This window comes from Ceratotherium simum, chromosome 23 (genome assembly GCF_057802395.1).
Source record: "Ceratotherium simum simum isolate JZ-2026a chromosome 23, ASM5780239v1, whole genome shotgun sequence".
In the NCBI taxonomy this organism is placed as follows: Eukaryota; Metazoa; Chordata; class Mammalia; order Perissodactyla; family Rhinocerotidae; genus Ceratotherium; species Ceratotherium simum.
In genome coordinates, this window is record NC_141922.1 from 38714198 (window position 1) to 38736254 (window position 22057).

Below are 22057 nucleotides of genomic sequence, written 5' to 3' on the forward strand. Positions count from 1 at the left end.
GGGGGCTGTCATAAAGAGCTACTGTATTTATTGAGACTCTTTTGTCCAAAAAGGACAAGATCAAGAAGGAATGCAGCAGATACAAAATTATGAAAGCCATAGCTAAAGGAAAACCTGGACCAAGGAAGCACTCTTTAAAAATTTGAGCATGGCAGTATTCTGTAGAGCACGTAATAAATTTATAAAACTTAGTATTCAAGGATGGTAGTAGAAATACAGGTGTTTTTTTAAAATGGCATAGTTAATTTTTTGAATGTCAGAGACACACATACACACACAGCTATTAATAAAGTGGTAGTATATCTAATCTTCAAAATGAATGTTAGGGAGGCCAACGTAACATTCCATAATGATGGAAACCTGGAACAGACGGAGTATGAGTATCCACATCCCTAAGATCAAGGCAAAAGTTTTAAACATTTATTCAATAATTCAGTGTAAACCAATCCCTATTCTTTTTATATCCTGAAAGCAGAATTTTTTTATTTTGCTAAGGAAGATTGGCCCTGAGCTAACATCTATTGCCAATCTTCCTCTTTTTGCTTGAGGAAGATTGTCCCTGAGCTAACATCTGTCCCAATCTTCCTCTATTTTTGTACATGGGATGCCGCCACAACATGGCTTAATGAGTGGTGTGTAGGTCTGTGCCCGGGATCCCAACCCGTGAACCCCAGGCCGCTGAAGCGGAGTGCACAAACTTAATCACTATGCCACTGGGCCGACCCCAGAATTTTTTACCTTAATGAATGATTACATGTGGGAACTGCACCTGCCTTAACAGACTGCTTCATCCACTTTACTTGGGGTTGATTTTGCCTTACAGAGAGCAACCATTAAAACTTCTTTTCCCTCACCCAAGATTTAAAAAATAGTCAAGCATGGGGCCGGCCCGGTGATGTAGCAGTTAAGTTTTCACGTCCCACTTCGGCAGCCCAGGGTTCGCCAGTTCGGATCCTGGGCACGGACCTACTCACCACTCATCAAGCCATGCTGAGGCGGCGTTCCACACAGAAAAACCAGAAGGACCTACAACTAGGATACAACTATGTACTTGGGCTTTGGGGTGAAAAAAAGAGGAAGATTGGTCTCAGATGTTAGCTCAGGGTCAATCTTCCTCAAAAAAAAAAAAAAAAAAAGTCAAGCATTATATACAAATACAGAAAGGTCTATGCCAAGTAACAAATGAAAAATATAACTCAAAATGAGGTATGCACACTGACAGTAAGTGCATTGATACACTCTAAAACAAAATGATGCAAGAAGGTTAACAAACAGTTGGTGATGTAAAACAGTGGTTTCCAAGGAACGAACTTAATCACACCTTTAGAGGGCTGTAGAAAACTTCATTTTTAACAAGGGCCCCAGATGATTCTAAGTTTTGACTGAAAGTGCAATTAGGGGAAGCACTTTTAACCTCCATTGTGCGTCAGATTACATACACAATAAAATTAAATTGTAAATCATGTAATCGAACAGAAGTAATTTATTTATATAAACTATTAATAGATACTAAATACAATATGGTTTTAAAATGAAATCATGTGTACACAGTTGTCTTCATAAAGAAAAGTATACTAATCAAAAGCTATACAACAACATTAACAGCAAATCCAAACACAAACGAAGATATTCTTCTGATTGCCATGTCTCATCGAGCATCAAAAACCACCACTGTATTAAACTGAGTTAAGGACAAAAAAAGTATTTAAAAATTGATCTAACACTTCCAAGTCACTTTCTCTTTGCAATAAGCTTGTTTGTTATTTAATCTAAAATGCACAAAAAAATGGAATTCACTATTTACTATGACAAGTGGAAATGAACTAAAAAAACTATTTCTATTTTTATTAGTCCCCTTTCCAAAGTGCAAAAGACCAAAGCACCAAAAAACACTGAAGCAACGTTAAAGGTGATAACTTATTGATTTAAAAAACATTGTTAGTTACCACATAACAATTTACTCTCTTTCAGCTAATTTGTAAGCTTCACTTTTTCCATCAGGTAGCATACATACACAATATTGTGATTTCTCCTTGTATAATTTAGTTTGTTCATAAACTCAAGCTCAAGAATGAGTACTTTGTGAAATAGAGAATCCCTGAAAAACAGACTTAAGAGAACCAAAATCAACTAGTATTTAGATTATTTAGTATATGCCTATACATTGGCATACTGGTCCATGAAAATGCTAATCATGCCTTTTTTGGTAAGTAATCCAAAAGTTATTACCATTTTACCAGAAATTAGTCTTTGACTCGCAACCCAAGCATTACTCTTCACTTCCTCCCACCTCATATTTAGAAAGCATAGTTAAAAGGATACATCTTTTAGTCCTTTTCTTATACATTATTCTGTATCCACATTCTCTGCATCTGATTGGATCTCTGGATTTTATTTCATTTTCTGTGTGACATTCTAGAAAAGAAAACACATTTATTCAATGTCTAAAGGGAAATATTACAGACAAATTATCTTAACCATATTTTTCACCCAGAACACTAAAATATACTCCATCTCAAGGGAATGTTGCTATCACCAATATATTAAGGGGGAAAGAAAAAAAGAGTTGTGGGCAATGCACTTTTTCAGGACAGAAATCTTAATGAGAGGATTATTTTACGGTTCCTAAAGTATTCTGCTTTATAACTTTAAACTTGAGCGACGCATTTAAGCCAAAGATAAAAGTAGAAATTTCAAAAAACTGAAGTAAAATACCCTTACTTTATGTAAGTGCTACTCTTACCTCCACAGATATATATCATTGGCTGCTGCTTTGGGGGTTGAACGTCCTTCTGGGTGTCCATTGTTAGTCCCTGAAATCACAGACTCAAATACTGAATATCTCAAAGGGGCTCTTCACAAATCCAACCAGCCCTCATTTTTCTCAGAAAGCTAAAAACGTCCCAATTCCTAATCTGTACTTTTTCAAACCCTATGAGGTGTAAAGCACGAAACAAAAAAACAACATATTGCGCAATTACCCCCAAACTGGACACAAAAGTAAATACATTATATGTGTTATTTCATTTATACGTCATTTCACTACAATCTTTACAACACTCCTAGGAGGTATTACTCTTCTTTTACAGATGAAGAAACCGAGGCTTAGAAAAGTTAATTTGCACAGGATTATTCAGCTATTAAGAGGCAGAAAGATTCAGATCGACTTTAGCAGGAGATGGCCACAAAAATAATACCCCTCAACAGGGGAACAAGCGAACCGAAGATAAGGGAAGGATAATGAAACAACCCCCAATAGCCAAACAGCTCAACTGAAAGAAACCAGGCAAAGGACTAAAGCATTGACTCTATCCCCAGCCTCTCCCAACTCTAAATCCACACCAGACCTGTTTAACCCGAGTATCTTGCCAGTTTTGGCCCAAAAGCCCAACCCGCCAATTCCCTACCCACCTAGCAAGGAGAACGTTCTCACCCTACGGTTCCACACAGATTCCGGCTCGTCGCTCCGTCTCAGCCAACTTCCGGCGTTGGTGTATGACGCGGAGTGGAGTCTCCGCCCCTTCCGCCCTGGGCGTAGCCGAAGAACCCGGATTGAATACAGGCGGTCAAGCCGGGCGTTTTGCATATTAGGCTTAGCGTGCGTGTTAGCGTCACAGCTATTTTCATTTTTCAGCACGTCAAAGCATTTTAACAGTTCCTCAAGTCAAAGGAAGTTCGTTTTCCTGACTAATGTAGTCTGTAGAAAGTAACACTTTTCCAGAAGGGCAGGGGGTTAGAAGAGAAACCAAAATGACAAGTGCCCGTGGAATCCTAGGCTAACCATTATTCCGAGGAACGTGGGAGAATCGACTTCACTGCTGATTTTTCACGCGGAAAAACACTTTTCAGATTATGTTTTTCGAACGGTTTGATATCTGTGCTGGGGCGGTGGAGCAGACGCCTCCTATCCTTCGCATAATTTCGTTTTTGCTTTTCGACCCTTTCTGTCCTAGGCTCCTGTCATCCCTCTCACCCACTCCTTTCACTCATTTTAAAGCAAAGGCGGGCGTGAGGGCAGCTGCGTCAATTACTCCCACCTACAGCTGAGGGATTTTGGTAGCGGTGGCTATCCACTGACGCTCCTTCCGTCACATGTATTGTCCTCCAGAACAACAAAGCGACCTGCCATGTAAGGTTGGGTTCTTTCAAAGATCAAAATTTCAGTGAGATTAATGTCAGTTGGTTTTACAACATTTACATTCATTTGCTTCTTTCACAGTAGTAGTTTACTTACAACAGAAGGAGGGAGAAGAAAATGAAGTTATTAAAATTTAGAAAATAACCAGTCGTTAATAACTATTATAGTTAATCGGAGAAGCAGATTTCTTTCTCCCCAACATGCACTACATCTTTGCTTTCTCACTAAGCAGGCTATACTGCTTTCCCATCTTGCATCCAGCAACTTGAGAACTTTGAGCTTAACCTGTCACTTTCAGAAGGAGTTCCAGCTGGTTGCACCTCCACAGACCAACTTGTGAGATTTAACTTGATATTCCCAGTCTTCCTAGCTGCCAATTTTTTAAATTTCCAGGGAAACACACCGGAATTTCCTGCTTCTTCCTCCACAGACAGGCTAATATAGAGCATAAATATTTGGACCATCAGCTCTCTCACAACGTACTTCTCCTCTCAACCAAAGAAAAGAGGTAATCCAATAGAAGAGTCAAAATAAGCTTCCCTACAAGCAGTGTTAGATAAAACCATTGTTATCATGAGAGAAAGATGATGGAGTGATCCAGAAAGTGTAACTTTAATCATTGGAAGCTGTCCTGGATTCTGACTTCCCAGTTAGGGTATCAAGATGATTCTGGCAGGGCCGGCCCCCTGGCTTGGTGGTTGGGTGCGCGCGCTCCGCTACTGGCAGCCTGGTTTGGATCCCTGGCGCGCACCGACGCACCACTTCTCCAGCCATGCTGAGGCTGCTTCCCACATGCAGCAACTGGAAGGATGTGCAACTATGACATACAACTGTTTACTGGGGCTTTGGGGGGAATACAGGAGGAGGATTGGCAATAGATGTTGGCTGGGAGCCGGTCTTCCTCAGCAAAAAGAGGAGGATTGGCACGGATGTTAGCTCAGGGCTGATCTTCCTCACACACACAAAAAAAGATGATTCTGGCACATAACACAGTCTATGAAGATCAGAGTGGATCAACACATGTAGAATACAAATGGGTGCTGGGACACTACAGAGGGGTAGGGTAATGCGAAGTGGTAGCAAAGAGATCCAGAATTTCAACAAGAGTTCATGTTGATGCCAGTTCCCAATCCAGCTCCCTCTTTCCTATCAGCAGGAACCAGTAATTTTAGGATCACTGTGGAGCATGGTCAGTGGAAGCTATTATCAATGGTAACAACTAACTTTTCTTGAGCACTTACTATGTACCAGACATTATTGCATTGCCCTCTCCTAATGAGAGTATTTGTCTTGCCATCTTAGATACTAGTGCTTTTAACTCCTTATTATATGGTCATAGAGATGCAAGTTGCTATTTTTCCCCTGAATCTTTGTTTTCCTTTTTCCTTGATCATATTCATTAAAGTATACTTGCATAGCTCGAATGTCTTGGTGACTGGAAAAGTCTTCCATTATGTTTTACTGGATGTTCCCAAAAAGAAGCATTAGATCTTGTGGAAAACAGATGGATTTTAGAATTCTGAGGTCAGTAATGGGATGGCACCCAATTCAGAAGGGAAGCAAAAAGGCCAAAGACTGTGGTGGGTAAAGAAGAGGAAAATATAGCTCAGTGGCTTAAATTTGGGGTATATGAGTTAAGCTAGGACAAGCTACATGTAACTAGGTGTCTTTTTTGCCCTTTTTGGGGGAGTATAAAAATTATTCTTCTTTGAATGATGGAAGGGAGTTATAATATGCTCTTTTACTCTTCAGTCATAAAATATCTAAAGAAAAATAAAATAGCTGGAGAAACAGAAAAGGACAGTGTTTAAATGGTGTTTGGGGTTGTGTGGATTTTATTTAACCATAGGCAAAATTCCCTGCCCTGTTTACATTATGGTGGGAGTGGGGAGAGGACATTAAACAAAATAAGTAAATAATATGGTATTTTAGAAGGCGATAAGCTACACGACACAATTCAGCAGAGAAGGAGGATTTACAAATACTAGGCAGGGAAGGGCAAAATGGCTGTAATAGAGATTTGTTTGAAGAATTAGAGAGGGCACTACTCACTCTACTGAGTGTATGGAGGAGGCTTCCAAGAGGTGCAGTCTTGGGGAATGTGTGATTCACCAATTCCTTACCTTAAATCCTACAGTTTCCTCAAACTTAACAACCTCATACTAAATTCATCTTATTTTCTCCCAAACTTGTACTCTTCACTCTCTTACCCTCTGCCCCATGCAGTTGATTTTGTCAACTGAATATGTCGAGTCCAGGTTCTTCCCCACCCCTACTATCTTCCAGAGTAATGCAGTAGCTTCCTAACTGGTCTCCTGGCAGCCACCCTCACCTCTCTTCCTCTGTCCTCCATTCTGCCGCCAGAGTGGTCTTTCTCAAATGCTCTGCATTGCCTAGAGGATAAATGTCAGACTCTTAACGTGCATCCAAAACTCTCCATGACTTGACTTCTTTCCCTTCTCAAGAATTTTCTTTTCTTTTTCCTCAAACAAGTCTTAGTTTCCAGCTATAATCAATTATTTACAGTTTCTCTGATGTGCCCAACTGTTTCAATTTTCCTGCTCTTGCACATTATGTTTGGAGTTTGGAATCACCTATCTGCCTTTTAAATTGCCACTTGTCCTTCAAAATCCATCTCACATCATGGTCTTGATGAAGTTAGCTCTGCCCTTTCTTCTCCGATAGGGTTAGTCCATCGGTCTTTCTTTTGTGCTACTACCGTTCCTCTGTTACAGCACTTACAGCTGTCAGCCCCTTAAGGACAGTAACTGTGCCTCACTCATCTTTGTATTCCCTGGACCTAGCCCAATAATTGGCACATAGGTGAGGCTTAATCATTGTTAGTGAGTTTGACTTTGGATATATGGCATTTAGGATGACTAAAGGGCATCCAGATGGAGAAGAGTGTTGGTGGCACCTGTTACTGGCTTAAAAGTAATGGTTGAACCTCTGAATGAGAATTATGTAAGCACAGACCGGTAAAGTAAGAAAAATGCTGAGGTAGGACAGCTCATTTAGGGAATAGACAGACGAAAAGAAGCCAGAAAAAGGAGATGCAGAAAGAAGCTGCCAAGAGCAGAAGGATGGAGACTGGCATATAATAGGTGCCCAGTAAATAAAATATCCGTTTTTAGATGCTTAAAAAAGAAGCACAATCACATCTAAAGATTCTGTAACCGAGTTAGTCATACCTTTCAGACCTTCTCCTGTGTATATCGATACTTCTAAAAGGAGTCATTCGGTTTGTAACCTGCTTTTTACACTTGATTATCTCAGGAAACATTTTCAAGTGAATCTTCTACATTATTTTTGATTATTTTAATGGCATCCCACTGTAGGACTTATCAGCCTTTCTCTATAATCCTCCTCACAGTGAGAATGGGGAGAGGAAAAGCCTATCAAATTAGGAGGTCCTCGCTGTGCTTGCGGAGGGCTGGAAGGGCGAGAAGGAGAGGACGAGACCTCCTCCGGCGCAGGCGAGGGCCGGGGACCTGCAGGTCGCGGGGCGGCCGGCGGGGGCGCAGCGGAGCCGGAGGAAGGGGCGGCGCGGGGCGGGGCGGCGCGTAGCGGTTACTCAGGGCGGGCAGTTCAAACCGAAGGAGGGAAACGCGGCGGCCGCACGCGAGCGCGGCGTGGGGGTTGCCATAGCCGGGCATCCCTGGGGGCGAGGCTGTGGCTCCTCCCCGGCGCAGCCCGCCGCCGCTGCCCCTCTCCCCTCCCCGCCCCGCGGCCGCGCCTCGGGCTCCAGGTGGACCGGAGCGGGGCACCCCAGGTGTGTGCTGGCTGGCGGGCCTCTGGGCGTCCCCGGCCCCGCGCCCACTTTGTTTTCCAGGTGCTGGGACTAGAGAGGCGCCCGAAGCCGTTCGCTTCTCCGCTCGCTCCGCTCCAGGGGCCGCCCGGCCGCCCTCGGCCTGTCGGTGTTTCTCTGGGCCCCGGACCGCGGCGGCCGAGCCGAGCGAGCCTCCCCCGCCAGCCTGGCCCGGGGAGGGTCCGGGAGGGCCGAGCGGGCTAGTTGACGCCCTGGTGAGACCGTTGCCCACAGCGCCTCGGGCCGGCCTGACAGCGCTGCGGCTGCCACTGCGTCGTCTCCGAATCGGGGAGTTGCCTCAGTTCCAAGACTGGCTGGAGAAAACAGATATTAAAATTACTGTTGTCTGGAAGGTGAAGGAAATTCAAAGTGATTTAGGCCTTTTCAAGTGTTAGAAGTAACCCCTGCAGCGTGTCCTTTTGGTACCCTTCAAACTTGAGCGGTCATCGTGCTACGGCACGTTTCAATTAATCGTTCAAACTAGTTTTCTCTTTGAGTAGCATTACTTTGGCATGAATTTTAAAGGCAAAGTGAGAGATTTTCTTGTTTGGAAGCCTACATAACTTTGACATCTAAGAGCTCAAGATTTACTGATGGTAAGATTTTCCACTTTAACAACTGAAGGAAATTTCGTTTTAATATAGTTAAATGAGTTTCATTCTCTGATTTGACAAGCGCTTTTTTTTTAAGAGCACTGTGGCGATAAGTGTTCTCAACTCTTTTATCAGGAGCCTGGTTAAAACAAAAATTAATATTGAGGAGGTTGTTTGATTAATCGGTGAACTGGTGAATCGGTAAAATTAAATGTCAGCGGGCATTCCATAATTTTGCATGAATAATTTTAAATAATTAAAAAATTAAGTTTTGAAGAGCTAAGTTTTGTTTGAGACTGACATCTTGGAGTAGTAGAAAGATGAACATGATGACAACAGAGAAAGCACGTTGGAGACAACTTCAAATGTGTAGATGAACAGGAAAAAGTACTAGAAAGTTTTTATGTTTGTAACAAGTGGTCTATGGTTTTTTGGGAGGGGGAGAGGATGATATCTGCATCCCAGCCCTGTTTCTATTTACCTCTGTTTCCCAAATTCTAGCATGATGAGACACCTAGTGGAGAAGTAGCAGAATAGTTATGTTTGTTTTAACTTTTTAAAAGGACACGACCTAATTTTACCAAATAACATGAGTGAAAACTGTTACTTAATAGAATGATTCTCATAGAGGGAGAAACATTCGTGGGAGGAGGTGTAATTTGAAGACATATTCTATCTTATTAACTTAATATTTTGAAAACAAAAATTTTTTAAAAATATAATACAAATTACAGAAAGCAAAGTTTGATGATCTTGGCCGGTAAGCATGTACAGAAGATATAGCAGTGATTCTCACCGTCTGAGGGGATGTAGATCAGAAGGGTACATGTGGGAGATTTACCAAAAAGGGGTATAGGTTTAAAAGATTGAAAAACACTTAGATACTTGGCCCAGTAATAATGATCTTCTAATGATCATTATACTGTAAAGAAACTATTTCGTTTTGTGGTTAGAGTAGCAATTTGGTTTTTTTAAAAAACTCATTCACTCATATATTTAAAGGATGTAACTTAGGCATAAATTACTTTCCTATTATAGTCACTAAACTATATCTTCCCAGGGTCTTTTAATAGAGAAAAATTGTGTATTTGGTCTGGAGATAACTTTGAAAGAATGACAATTTTCTTAGTGTCCTTTGAGTAATCTGGAGAAATATCAGAAACTATGATAACTTTCTTATCTTAGCTTCCTTTGAGTTATTTAAATTGAGGTTCTAGAAAGAAGGAATGTGATGATACTGTTGAAAAGGCTAAAGAGTAAAGTATTTTCTAGTGTCATTCCTTACAAATATAATTACTGAGTCACATTTCTTCTTTAAGTAATTTACTTTAATTCTTTATTTTCAACTTCAAGAATATTATAAAGGGTGGGTTTCCCACAAATAGTTGCCTGTTACCTGTGAATTCATGCCTGCAACTGGACCTTATGTCTCAAAATATTTAGAAGATGAGACATGAATGAGGGTAACATGCCAGGTTTGAAATGGCCTTATATCTATGGGGCAATGGTTCATTTTGGTTAGTGCATGAAGAATGTGTTAGTAATTTGTCAGTGAGCCAAAGAGTCTTTGCAAAGGTATAAGTCTGGGAATTCAGACTTTGTGAATGGTCGTGGGGACTGGATTTCTGAGACGGGTCTATGTTACAAGTATGAATAATTATCCTGGAGTTGCTTAGCCAAATTGCAGTGAAATCTAGTGGCAGCACTCATTTGACACATTTCCCAAAGATATGTTTGAAAATTAGCATATAGTTTTTTTAAGCAGCTTTATTTACATCCCAGAACTTTGAAAGGAAATATCCAACTAACTAGGTCTAGGCCAGCACAAATAAGCTAGAATATTAAAACTACAGTTATGTACTTTAGTGCTGTTAAAATCATTAGGTAATAACATCATCTAAAGATGATGCTTCCAGATTTTTTTTCTCCTCAAGTGTAGTTCAAGAAAATGTTTGTGCACGGTGCTTAGACTCTGCTTAGTCAAATAATCTGTGAATATTTATAACCTGAAAGTTTTGTTTTTTATGATGTCAAAAAGTTGTTTTAAGTAAGATACACATAAGTATATTGTAGAATAGATTTATTTTTTAAAGTAACTTTTTTTATTGCCATAAAATTTTCTATTATTATCTGTACTCATAACAAATAATGTATTTTGCTGTAGGCTGTTAGGCTGCTCGTTTCAAAGGAAGAATGAAATTTGTTTTCACTTTGTAGAAACAGAGATTTTGAAGATGTCAGAAAGTCATTCAGGTCAAGCACGCACTGGAGCAGGAAATGAGGTGGACTCTCCTACTGTCGATTTCAAGTACTCCAGCTTCAGAGATTTTTGTTCCACATCTTCATTTCAAGATAGTGGCTACAAAGAGTTGTTAAAATCTTGCAGCTTTGATAATACAGATAAAGAATTTTTTGGAAAGACAGAAAAAGGCCCAACATTAAACTATGAACATCCAGAAACTTCAAATCTGGGCTTAACACATCCTTTAGAGTCTCCCACTCAGAAAAAGAGATTTGTCTTCCCTAGGAAGGAAAAGAATAAAACCCCAGAACTTTGTGAAACTCCTAAAGTCAGTGGGAAAAAATTTTTACTGCGCAGAAGGCTGGACATATCTTTCTCTCTTCTAAAGGGGCACTTTGAATCACAAAATAGTTCTCTAGAAAGTAGTTCAAGCCAAGTTCTCAACTTAGGAAAAAATATTCCAAGCAGTGCTTTGGGTTTTCCAGGGCAAAATAATTTTAGTCCTTTAGTTACTAGCGCTTTGAAAACAGAAGCAGCAACTTCCAGCAGTCAAAAATTGAGACTAAATTTTTCTCAACAGAAGACTTCCACAGTTGATGATTCCAAAGATGCTTGTAGCCTATTTGAAGTTGAATGTATATCTCCAATTCAGGGCAATGATTTTAAAGACTCTATCACACGTGACTTTAGTGATAGCAGTCTATGGTTTAACGATGAGAATACATATCCCGAACTTCTGGGCTCCTCTGTTAGTGGAACAACTTGTGGAACAGATGAGGACATATTTGTGACTCCAGTAAGTAATCTTGTAGCTAACATTAAATTTAATGCAAGGCAATGGCTTTCTCCTTCAACTGAAGTGAGAGGCAATATTTCAACACCTGAAGACAGTGGTTTTAATTCACTTTGCTTGGATAAATCAGAAGATTCGCTCTCTGACAAGGAGAGTTCTTTTCAAGAACTACATAAGGGAACTCTCAAAGTGAGGGACACCATAAAAAAGTCAAGGCGTCTTGGAAGGTTGAGAAGACTGTCTACCCTTCGGGAGCAAGGCTCACAATCTGAGACAGAAGAGGAGAAGGAGATCATCCATTCTGACTCTGAAGCAACACCAGCAGCTGCTTCAGACATCTCAGAGAGCCAGCCAAGCAGTGACAATAAGAGTGGGGATTTGATTTTAAGCTTTAAGAATTTATCAAAGACCCCAGCCTTGCAATTAGTGCATGAGCTCTTTATGAAAAGCAAAAGGAAACGATTCCAGCAAAATGGCGCACATGAATTCCTAGAAGAAAGAGATGAGGGGAAAATTGCTGTACTACAGTGTGTACTTGCAGGACTAATTGGCAAGAAAATGGGTATAGAAAAACTGGACATCTTAACAGAATTAAAATATAGAAATTTAAAGCATATTCTTGCTATGGTTTTAGATTCCTTGACTACAGAAAGCCTTTGCAGGTAAGAAATAAAATTTTTTTCTGAAATAAAACTGCCTTTTATCACTTTTTTTTAGTTGAAAAGCTTTTCTATCAGTGGGGTAGTCGTCCTGTTTTTTGTTTATTTGTTTTATTATCTCTGTCTTTGGTTGTCCTACACTTTATCAAAGGTGGTTTAGTGAACTACTTGGTAGAGCTTACTAGTATAGTCCCTTCTATTAAAAGCCTGCTTTAGAAGCAACAGTATAATCTTCTGGATAAAGTTCATTTCACTGTCCTTTGGGAAGAGAGTTTCTGGAAGTTGAACTTTAAATTTTCAAGATGGCAAACTTCCATGAAAGTTATTAAATGATTTAATAGTTCACATCCTGTTGTCAGATTGCAAATTGTACTAAAGTTATGACACTTGGTCAGAAATAATGAAAAGCATTATGGAGACTAAGAAATGACAGCATATGAAGGATAGAATCCAAGAACAATGGTTAGCTTTCATTTTAGAGTTTGGTCTTTTCAGAGACCAAGGGAGACGAGGATTATTTCATTGCTAACACAGCAGTGGAAGTTAATTACTTTGGAGAACTTCAAGGAATTAGAAACGGAAGAATTTGTGTTCACAGAGATTTCAGTATATTGAATGCTGTTACATAATTAAAGAGAAACTAAGTCAGACATTTAGGAGTATTGAGGGTGGGAACTAGGGCTACAAAGACTAAAGTGAGACTGTGTTCATACTGGCAATTTTGGGGAGTTGCAGGACTCCCAGAAGACAAGACCCTTGGGAATGCCATGACCAGGAAGGAGGGAAGCCGTGTGGAACAGGATTTCTGCAAGGTGATGGTTAGAGGAGTACATGCAGGAGAGAGAGTGAACCTCTTTTTCAATAGGGATATGTCAAGAGTTTGGTTCATAGAGTCTTTGCTGTTTTTATGGCCACTACTTCTATTAAAGCCCCTCTTCACCTTTCTCCCATAAATTAGTTGTGCGCTATTGTAGAGAATTGTAGAATTTCGTAGCTGGAAGTCTTCTGAGATATCTAGCCCAATCACATATTTTGCAGATGAGAAAACTGAACTCCAGAGAAATGAAGAGACCCGCCAACAGTCACTCAAGGAGACAGGAATATATCTAGGTCTATAACTGAGCTCTCTGATTTCTAATCCAGTTTTTCCTAAAAACTCTTACTAAGGTTTAAGGGCTTTCTGGATAGACTTGATTGGGTGGAACCCAAATAGGATAATAAACAGATTAGTGCACCTATATGTGTGTGCCTTTAAAAAATGTTCAATTGAGGGGGCCGGCCCGGTGGCATAGTGGTTAAGTTCTCGTGCTCTGCTTCAGGCGGGCCCCAGGTTTGCGGCTGGGATCCCGCATGCAGACCTACACACTGCTCATCAAGCCGTGCTGTGGAGGTGTCCCACAGACAAAATAGAGGGAAATCGGCACAGATGTTAGCTCAGGGACAATCTTCCTCACAAACACAAAAAAGTTCAAATGAGATGAATTATTTGTTTAAAAATTGAAGATATGGCTGAGATATAGGAATTTTATTTTTATATGCTGGAGTAGTTGGATACAGACCAGCCAAAATAAGAAATTGGGTGATACTTTTGGGTGCTCACTTGTGGAAGCAGTTGATATTCAGTCATATTTCAATACTTACCTCTCCTGCTCAGCCCTCCAAATTTATAGTATTTGTACTACAGAATGCATGTATAACGTTAGCAGTATTTATTGTTGGTAATGTGAGATTATGGTCAGTTGAAATAGCTGTAGCAAATACCCAGTTATATGGTTCATTTCTTCTCCATCAATAGGTGATTTTCTGCCTATTCCTCCCCATCAATCTGATATAAGGCACATGTATCAGTTTAGGGAGAGGCAAGGGCAACTGAGGCGGGCCATGGTAGCTGGAAGAATAGTAGTGCTGACAGCTCAAGTATTACTTGGGGCCCGACACAACAAGTAACTTTTTCTTCCAGCTGTCTGATCTTATTCACTTTGATGATTTGTGATGTTAGAGTAATAAAAAAGACCAGATTAACAGTTGAAGAAATACCTTTTCTTTAACAATTAGTATAGTCAAAGTTATTGATAAATAAGCAATCACTGGACATAAATTGTGTTTTTTCTTTAGCTGCTTCATTCTCATAAACTTTGGTTTATAAAACGGGAACTTTTTAGTGCTACTCATAATAATATTTATTATTTAGCCCTTAGTACATCCAATGAAGGATTGATTATTCTTGTGTTTGTTTAATCAAAATGATAGATATGTTAAATACATTAATAGGATAAATTGGTAAAAAAAAAAAAAACAACCTCTTGTGCTATAGATGATAATCATTTGTTGCATGTTGTGTTCCAAATTTTTAATATTAGTGTCACATTTGAAGTTAAATCCTCATAATCAGTCTCCCTGTGGACTCATATCGGCTCTATATGAAACTGTGTTTTTCCCTTAACCATTTATGAGATGATAATCTATCAATATAATGCTGGCATATATTTAATATTTTAATAGGAATTCTTTCATATGGTGAAACAATGATGTAGATTAAGTCTTTTTTTTTTTTTTTTGCTGAGGAAGATTAGCCCTAACCTAACATCTGTTGCCAATCTTCCTCTACTTTATATATGGTTGCCACCACAGCGTGGCTGACAAGTGGTGTAGGTCTGCACCCGGGATCCACACCTGTGAACCCGGCTGCTGAAGCAGAAGGCACCAAATTTAATGACTACACGACGGTGCCAGCCCCTCAAGTCATGTTTTTAATGTAAATTTTTAGGTTTAAATTTACTGTCCAAAATCTTTAAAACCAGTTTTTCTTATTAATTGCCGTATGCAAAAAATGTTAATCCTGTGGAATATGTACAATATGAGGACTGATCTTTTTGTTGTAGTGTTTGGAAAGTGAGCAGAAATTGGCGTGAAATTGTTGTTCAAGATAAAAAAGCAAATCGGAGGAGGAAAATTTATATCACAAAACTGAAAACATATTCTGAGGTAATGTATATAATATTTTTCTAAAATGGATTTGTATAAATATCTGATAATCCCATATTGCTAGACAGCCTAATTTGGTTTTCCTGCTATCTTTTAACCTTTTCCATTTAGTAAACATTCACTCATAAATTCTTTACTTTTCCCAAAGTCCATTTCCATCCAGTCCATAAGTGGAGTAGACTACCTAGCATCAAGAACAACTTGTTGAGTTTTGTTGTTGTTTAAGTGTATGTGCTGTTAGCAGTATTTGAATACCAATGATATACTGGACCCCATTCATAATTAGATATCCTTATAGCACTTTCTATCCAGTCTTTTGAGTAGATATTACTGCCAGTTGCTCAGATTATGATGATGAACACTTCTGACATGGTCCCTGCTCTGTTGGAGCTTGTACCTTGTGGGTGATATGGATAAACAAGTGGTTACAATACAAGTGTGTTAGGAGAAGCCCAGAGTTAGTTCTATTGGAACATTTAAGAGGCATGTTTGATACTTGGGAATCAAGAGAAGGTTTCTCAGAAAAAGTGCATCTTAGCTGAGAGCTGAATCATGAGTTAGCAGTTAGCCAGGTGAAGATAGGGAAAAGTGTTTCAGCAGAGGGAATAGCATACATGAAGGCCTGGAGGTTAGTAAGCATAGCAGATTAGTGCTAGTAAAGCATCATTAACTTGTATTCCCTTGAAGATCTGAGGTCCAGCTTTGAAGTTACAAGAAAAGTCCTACAGAAGCTGATTAATTCTTCCTAGGAATGCTACTTTATATAATAGGCATCTGCTGACTCCGGCACCCATATTTATTGTATATTCCACTTTTAGACCTTTCTTAGGCATCATTACCAAAAGAAACTCTGAGAGTTTACTCCCTTATTCTTGTTCTAGTAAAAAGTATTTAATAACATCTTATAAGTAAATTTCTAATTTGACTAAATATAGTAATTGATGTAAAGCATGGCATAAACAAATATGAACACCTAGATACAGATTGGCAGGCTTCTCATTACAACGAAATATTAGAGATTGCTGTTAACTAAAACGTTGACTTTCTACTTTACTTTTAAGAAAAGTTTTACCTTCTCACCTATGATGTTGCCTTATGACTTAGTCACAGCTCCTGGCTACTTCTGCAGCTGCTGGCTCTGGGAGTTTCTAATAGTGAAGATATTAATTGCCTTCTTAGCATTTCTTTTTAGAGTGCTTCCCTACATGCTAAGGACTTAATTTTTTAAGCAAGCACCTGTTAATATTAAGCTTTTACCTCCATGTACTCCTTACATCCTATAAGGAAGAAAATGTGGTTGTTTTTGGTGACATTTCAGGTAATTCTAGATAAAATATTCTATCTTCATATCCTGGCCACCAGTTTTTTTTAACTTGGTTTCTTAAAGGACTATCCTGTTTTCCTTACTTGGACTTTTTTTCCTATTTTGATTTGCTTTTTAAATTTTTTTTCAAAGTAAAACAAGTACATGGCTGAAAAAGTCAAATTGGACAATAAAGCTTATGACAAAATACATATTCTCCTGCCCTGTCCCTTCCTACTCTGGATTCTTGCCCCATCAAGGCAATCACTTTCAACTCTTTAGTTGTTCCTTCTGATATTTGCCTCTGCATTTCTAAGGAGCATACCTTTACTGCTATTTCTTTGGTTTTTTTTCAATAGAGAGATTAAGTGTGTTTTCTAACCTCTCACCCCTGCTACCACTACCTATCTACCCACCTGTCTCTCTGAATCCCTCTCGCTCTTTCTCCTATCACCATCATTGGGGAGTGAATCAGAATTAAGTGCCGACATTATTAAGACTGAACTGAGATTATTATGACTTTTGACAGCTGTAATGTGTAGTACACTATGATTACACCTTTTTTCTCATATAACTTTTTTTTTCCAGAGTTAATAATTGCCCAGTTTCTTTCTTTCTTTGCTTAGTCTTTCTCTATACAGATCCCTGATTCATCTCCTATTATCCACCAGAACTGGAAATCTCCTCTGTGTAAGTCAAACAAATCAGGTATTCTACCTGTTCCTTCTTCTCCTCAGAGACGTCCCTCCTGGTGCCTTTTGCCCTCCTATTCTGATATGGACTGGTTGCTTTCTACCTGACCTGTCCTAATGTATATCGTTAATCAAAACAGAAAAGTCATAAAACTAAGTTGTTTGACAGTTTTCCTCACACTTGTATAGCGTCACTGAAAGCTCCTTATGTGTGAAAATTAGAAGGCACAGACCAGCTACATATAATAGGATCTCAATTTTTTCTGTTTGCTTTGCAGCAGTGAGAATGAGCATTAGAATTGGGATACCACATCTTTTCCATTGAATTTCTTAATTTACTGTATTCTTCACTGTTTTGTTATAAGCATGGAAATGAACAACCATAAGGTGACTTTACTCTTTTCTGGTAACATGATGATGACTATGTTTTGAAAAATTTTGGCATTCATAAACACATGCCTTTGTTGACTGCTTTGCCTCCTATGGTTGAGATATTAGCACACATTTTAAGCTCCGGGAGGACAGGGATTAGACTGTTTTATTCACTTGGCACCTTTAGGTGTTCTATAAATATTTGTTAAATGAATAAATGTTTCTTCTGTGGCTGAAATTTGCTTCAACATATCCCTATTCATTTTTTTGGTGCATGCACAATCACTGTGCTTACCAACTGTGTTGAAATCCATCAAAATTTTAGTATGCTCTTGTGTCATGTGCATGGCCTAGGCTGCAAATCATTTATACAAATGTAATATAAAGAGATGTATGGAGTCCTTGACAAAGTTCAACTGTATTCATTCTAATTTCTGAAAACCAATATTCATTCATTAGACTTATGCATATGTTGTTAAACTGTTAATCACATAATTTTTCGTGAACAGCTATCCTCATTTCCTATACTTATCCTACTGTAATTTTTCACGTTTTAGCTCTCCCCACTGTTAGGAGCCAATTGTGGCAAAGGGAGACTATCAAGGAAGAAGAAACACCATCATAGTTGGACACATGAGAAAATTCACCCACAGTACATTTTATTTTGATAACTGGTTAAAAATGCCAAAAAAAAAAAAAACACAACTTTCCTATTTTTTTTCTTTTAGCAACCTTAACAAAATAACAAAATAGAAAGCTATAAGGATTAATTGTTGAAAATAATACTTGGCTGACTATTTGAGTGATGTGAAAATCCAGTTCAGATAAGAGATTTTTTTTCTTCTTTGAAAATACCAAAGCTGTTTAAAACTTAACTGTAAAAATGAATCAAATATTTACAAGTATTACAAAAACCAGCCAAACAAATTGGGTTTCATGGTCTAACCAGGCCCATTATTCTTCTGACATGTGGCTAAGGTGAGAAACCTTCAAAGAATTCCGTGATATCCCACAGCAAACTTTAAAAAGATTCACCGCTTCTTAGACCTTGGCTTAAAACAGGGGTTGGCAAACTCCAGTCTATGGGCCAAATCCTGTCTGTCACCTGTGTTTTTAAAGTAAGTGTTATTGGAACACAGCCCTGCTCTTTTATTTATGTATCTCTACAGCTGCTTTTGCCAAAGTGGCAGTTGAATAACTGACTACCTGGCCCGCAAAGTGTAAAATATACACCATCTGGCCCTTTTCAGGCAAAGTTTGCCCACCCATGCAAATAGCCAATCATGTAAACTTAAACCTAGCATTATTGTTTTAATTTTTTCTTTTTATATTTTCTTGACTTTTAAATGTTAGATGAGAAAAAAAATTTTTTCTAAAAAGGAATGGTCTAGGGAGAAAATTCTAGTGGTATGAAACCACTTCCAAACGTTTAAATACATGTGCATCAGAAAGCTGTCCTGGAGCTCTTGATATTCCAGTATTGACCCCTCTTGTCTTTTACCACAGGGGCCTATATTAAATGTTGAAGATGCTGCCACTCGGCTCCGTCTTTTAAATCGATCAGCTCTAAGATCTGTACAAGCTCAGGCTAGGACACCAGGTTCTCAGAAAGAACAAGTTTCAACGTTTTCTCCTTGGGGAGAAGTTTTGACACCTATAGCAAGCTCTTCTGTTTCTCATTTAAGTAGTAAACAGGAAGAATATATTAAGGTGAGTATCATAAGGTATTAGGAATAAATATTTACAGAGTTTGAAATAAAGCAATTCTCTGTATGAAACTGGAAGATTTAGTGTGTATGCTTTCACTGCAGGTTGCCAAAACACTTTTTATTGATGAAGCATTAAAACCTTGCCCAAGGTGCCAGTCCCCTGCTAAGTACCAGCCATATAAGAAAAGGGGACTGTGTAGCCGCACTGCCTGTGGCTTTGACTTTTGTGTGTTATGTTTGTGTGCTTACCATGGGTCTGAAGAGTGTAGTAGAGGAACAGCAAAGCCAAGAAATAGAAAAGATGCTCTTCCAGGAAGTGCCCAGAGTAAGCGGAATTTAAAACGCCTCTAAAGAGACTTTAAATATAAAAGAAGCATTCCCCCTAAGCAATGTTTTTCTGATTTAAAATTATGAATATTTTGAAAGCATGCAAATTTTCCCATTAATGACAGATGATGATTTATTTCCTATTTTGTATATATTGTAATCCATGTCATTTTATGTTTTCTTTAAAGTGGTGAGTTTTGAGAAAATTTTATTTTACTGTGTCACTTTTATCCATTTTAATAACTGTGTTTTAAATAAAGAATTTTCCATGTTATCATATATATGTATTTAACTGTTTCGTGTAGCATTAAAAGTTGTGCATTTCATCACCATGTGTTGAAATGTTCTTCAATCACTTTTTAAAAATAGTTTTCCAAATCATATTACAAATTTTGAACTTGAGACACATGGCCTTATAGATTTGCAAAATGAGTATTTTGACTGAAATGAAATATAAATAAAATGTTTTCAGAAGTTCTATTGAATTTACTCCATAATTTCAATCTTTCTCTTAATTTAATGAGTGTCATTTTTGGGCAGACTTCTGGTTAAATAAAATTTACTTAATATTGATAACTAAGAAGATGTAAAAAGTAAATTATTAGACATTTGTGGTTATTTACAATGGGAATCTTAGTCAGTTAGTAAACCTTTCTAAGTCACACCTTTCATATAAGTATTTTTTAAAATTCCAGAACTATATTCACAGATTTCCTTTGTTTAATCTAGCCATGTATCAATATTGTGACAAATTGGGGCTGGTTTTGGAAAAGATAGTTTTTTTTTTTTAATAAGAAAATTCACTAAATTGTTTATAATGTACCTCTTTCCAAAAATGTTTTGAGGTTGCATATTCCATTTATAGAATAGCAGCAAGAAAGAGATAAGTTCTATTGTTGAACAAATTGCTAAAACCAGGGGAAAATTTGAAGATAGTTGCGTAATTTCTTTGTGTTTAGGTACCTGATGTGTGTATGCTGTGTACACACTATACACGTAGATTTAAAATGTAGCTCTTCTTATACGTTATTTTAATAAGACAATTTTAAAGTGTGGATTAGATATAGATATATTTAGAAAAATTTGCCTTAAATTTTAATTTGCCATTTAACTCACTAAACAATTTTCATTAACTGCTAAATATTAAATTTTACCTGTATCCTAATTCCACAAAGAATTTTTGGAGGCTAAATATAAATATGAGTAAATTGTTAGTTGTATTTAATGTTACACAGTCCATAAATTTTATATCACATTTTCTGGTTTATTTGATTCTAACCAAGTTTTGTTCTTTTTTTTTTTTTAAAGATTTTATTTATTTTTTGCCCCCAAAGCCCCAGTAGATAGTTGTATGTCACAGCTGCACACCCTTCTAGTTGCTGTATGTGGGAGTCGGCCTCAGGATGGACAGAGAAGTGGTGCCTCGATGCGCACCCGGGATCCGAACCCGGGCCGCCAGCATCGCAGCGCGCGCACTTAACCACCAAGCCACAGGGCCGGCCCCCAAGTTTTGTTCTTAATGTGTATTTAATTTCCTGAGATATCTTCCACATCAGGATCAATATACTTATTAATGTTGTTCAATTAAGGCTTAACTTTTTTCCTCCATCAGAGAAATTTCTCTGTTTTTAGGAGACTTATTCCCAGTCTTGATTCTCTTAATTTATGAAGTCAACTCTTTGATTTAATCCAAACTACTTGTCTTTGGCCTCTCTTTCTGTGGCTCAGATCAGATCATATCTTCTGTCATGTGAACATTTTTGATATTTTATGCTCTTGATTTCTGCCTGGCCTAAATGCCATTCTAGAAGTGAGTTTTTAGGTCTTAAAAATCACAGATCCAGTTCCATGATATGTTTTTTAAAAATGAAATGCAAGATTTTCTAGTCTATATAATTTTAAATGTTTACATTTCCTAATATTATGAATTTTTACTATTTTGTTACAGAATAATGGAAAAGGAAAGATAAGCATTTCTTTTACCTCTTTGCACATGAAATTGTCATTAGTGCAAATGTAGGAATCTGGAGTCCTATTTCCAGTCCCTTATGAGGCATGTTGTCATTGTCTTGTGTACTGCAATTGCAATGCCCTCTCAGTGTGATCACCTGTATCATCTTGTGGTTACCCAGTCTATTAGGATGTAATGTTTTATTTCACTCTGGTGGTGAAAAAGTAGATTTCAGCACATTTAGTTTTAGAAATCAATAAGTTACATGTGTTCTTTTTACTGCAGGTACTGTTAATAATGGAAGTTCAAATTTTTTATATCTGTTTTTAAGTGGGATTTGAGTATTATGATCAAGCAGTTATGAGTGAAATAGTATAAGGACTTAATACCTCATATTTTAATGACTTTATAAAACTTTCTGAAGAAAAAAGATCAGAGTAGGAATTCATAAGGAAAGCTTCTTATTGGTAGGTTTTATATTTGTG

General features: G+C 38.1%; 2 protein-coding genes across 3 annotated transcripts; one reads left to right on the forward strand and one right to left on the reverse strand.

The window, feature by feature from the left end:
• Window positions 1–1460: 1460 nt before the first annotated feature.
• POLR2K (RNA polymerase II, I and III subunit K) lies at window positions 1461–3486 on the reverse strand. 2 transcript variants are annotated; one of them, XM_087447582.1, is made up of 4 exons: window positions 3412–3486; window positions 2744–2813; window positions 2323–2415; window positions 1461–1671 (listed from the first exon to the last, which is right to left on the reverse strand). In XM_087447582.1, the coding sequence occupies exons 2-4, from the start codon at window positions 2802–2804 to the stop codon at window positions 1649–1651; spliced, it is 177 nt and encodes a 58-aa protein (XP_087303708.1). In that variant the 5' UTR covers window positions 2805–2813; window positions 3412–3486; the 3' UTR covers window positions 1461–1648. The 2 variants fall into 2 exon arrangements, with proteins under 2 accessions (XP_087303708.1, XP_087303709.1); XM_087447583.1 differs by having other exon boundaries at window positions 3434–3475.
• A 4345-nt stretch (window positions 3487–7831) lies between these two features.
• On the forward strand, window positions 7832–19913 carry FBXO43 (F-box protein 43). Its single transcript, XM_004431208.3, has 5 exons — window positions 7832–8542; window positions 10757–12236; window positions 15116–15218; window positions 19092–19295; window positions 19397–19913. The coding sequence occupies exons 2-5, from the start codon at window positions 10774–10776 to the stop codon at window positions 19643–19645; spliced, it is 2019 nt and encodes a 672-aa protein (XP_004431265.3). The 5' UTR covers window positions 7832–8542; window positions 10757–10773; the 3' UTR covers window positions 19646–19913.
• The last annotated feature ends 2144 nt before the right edge of the window (window positions 19914–22057 follow it).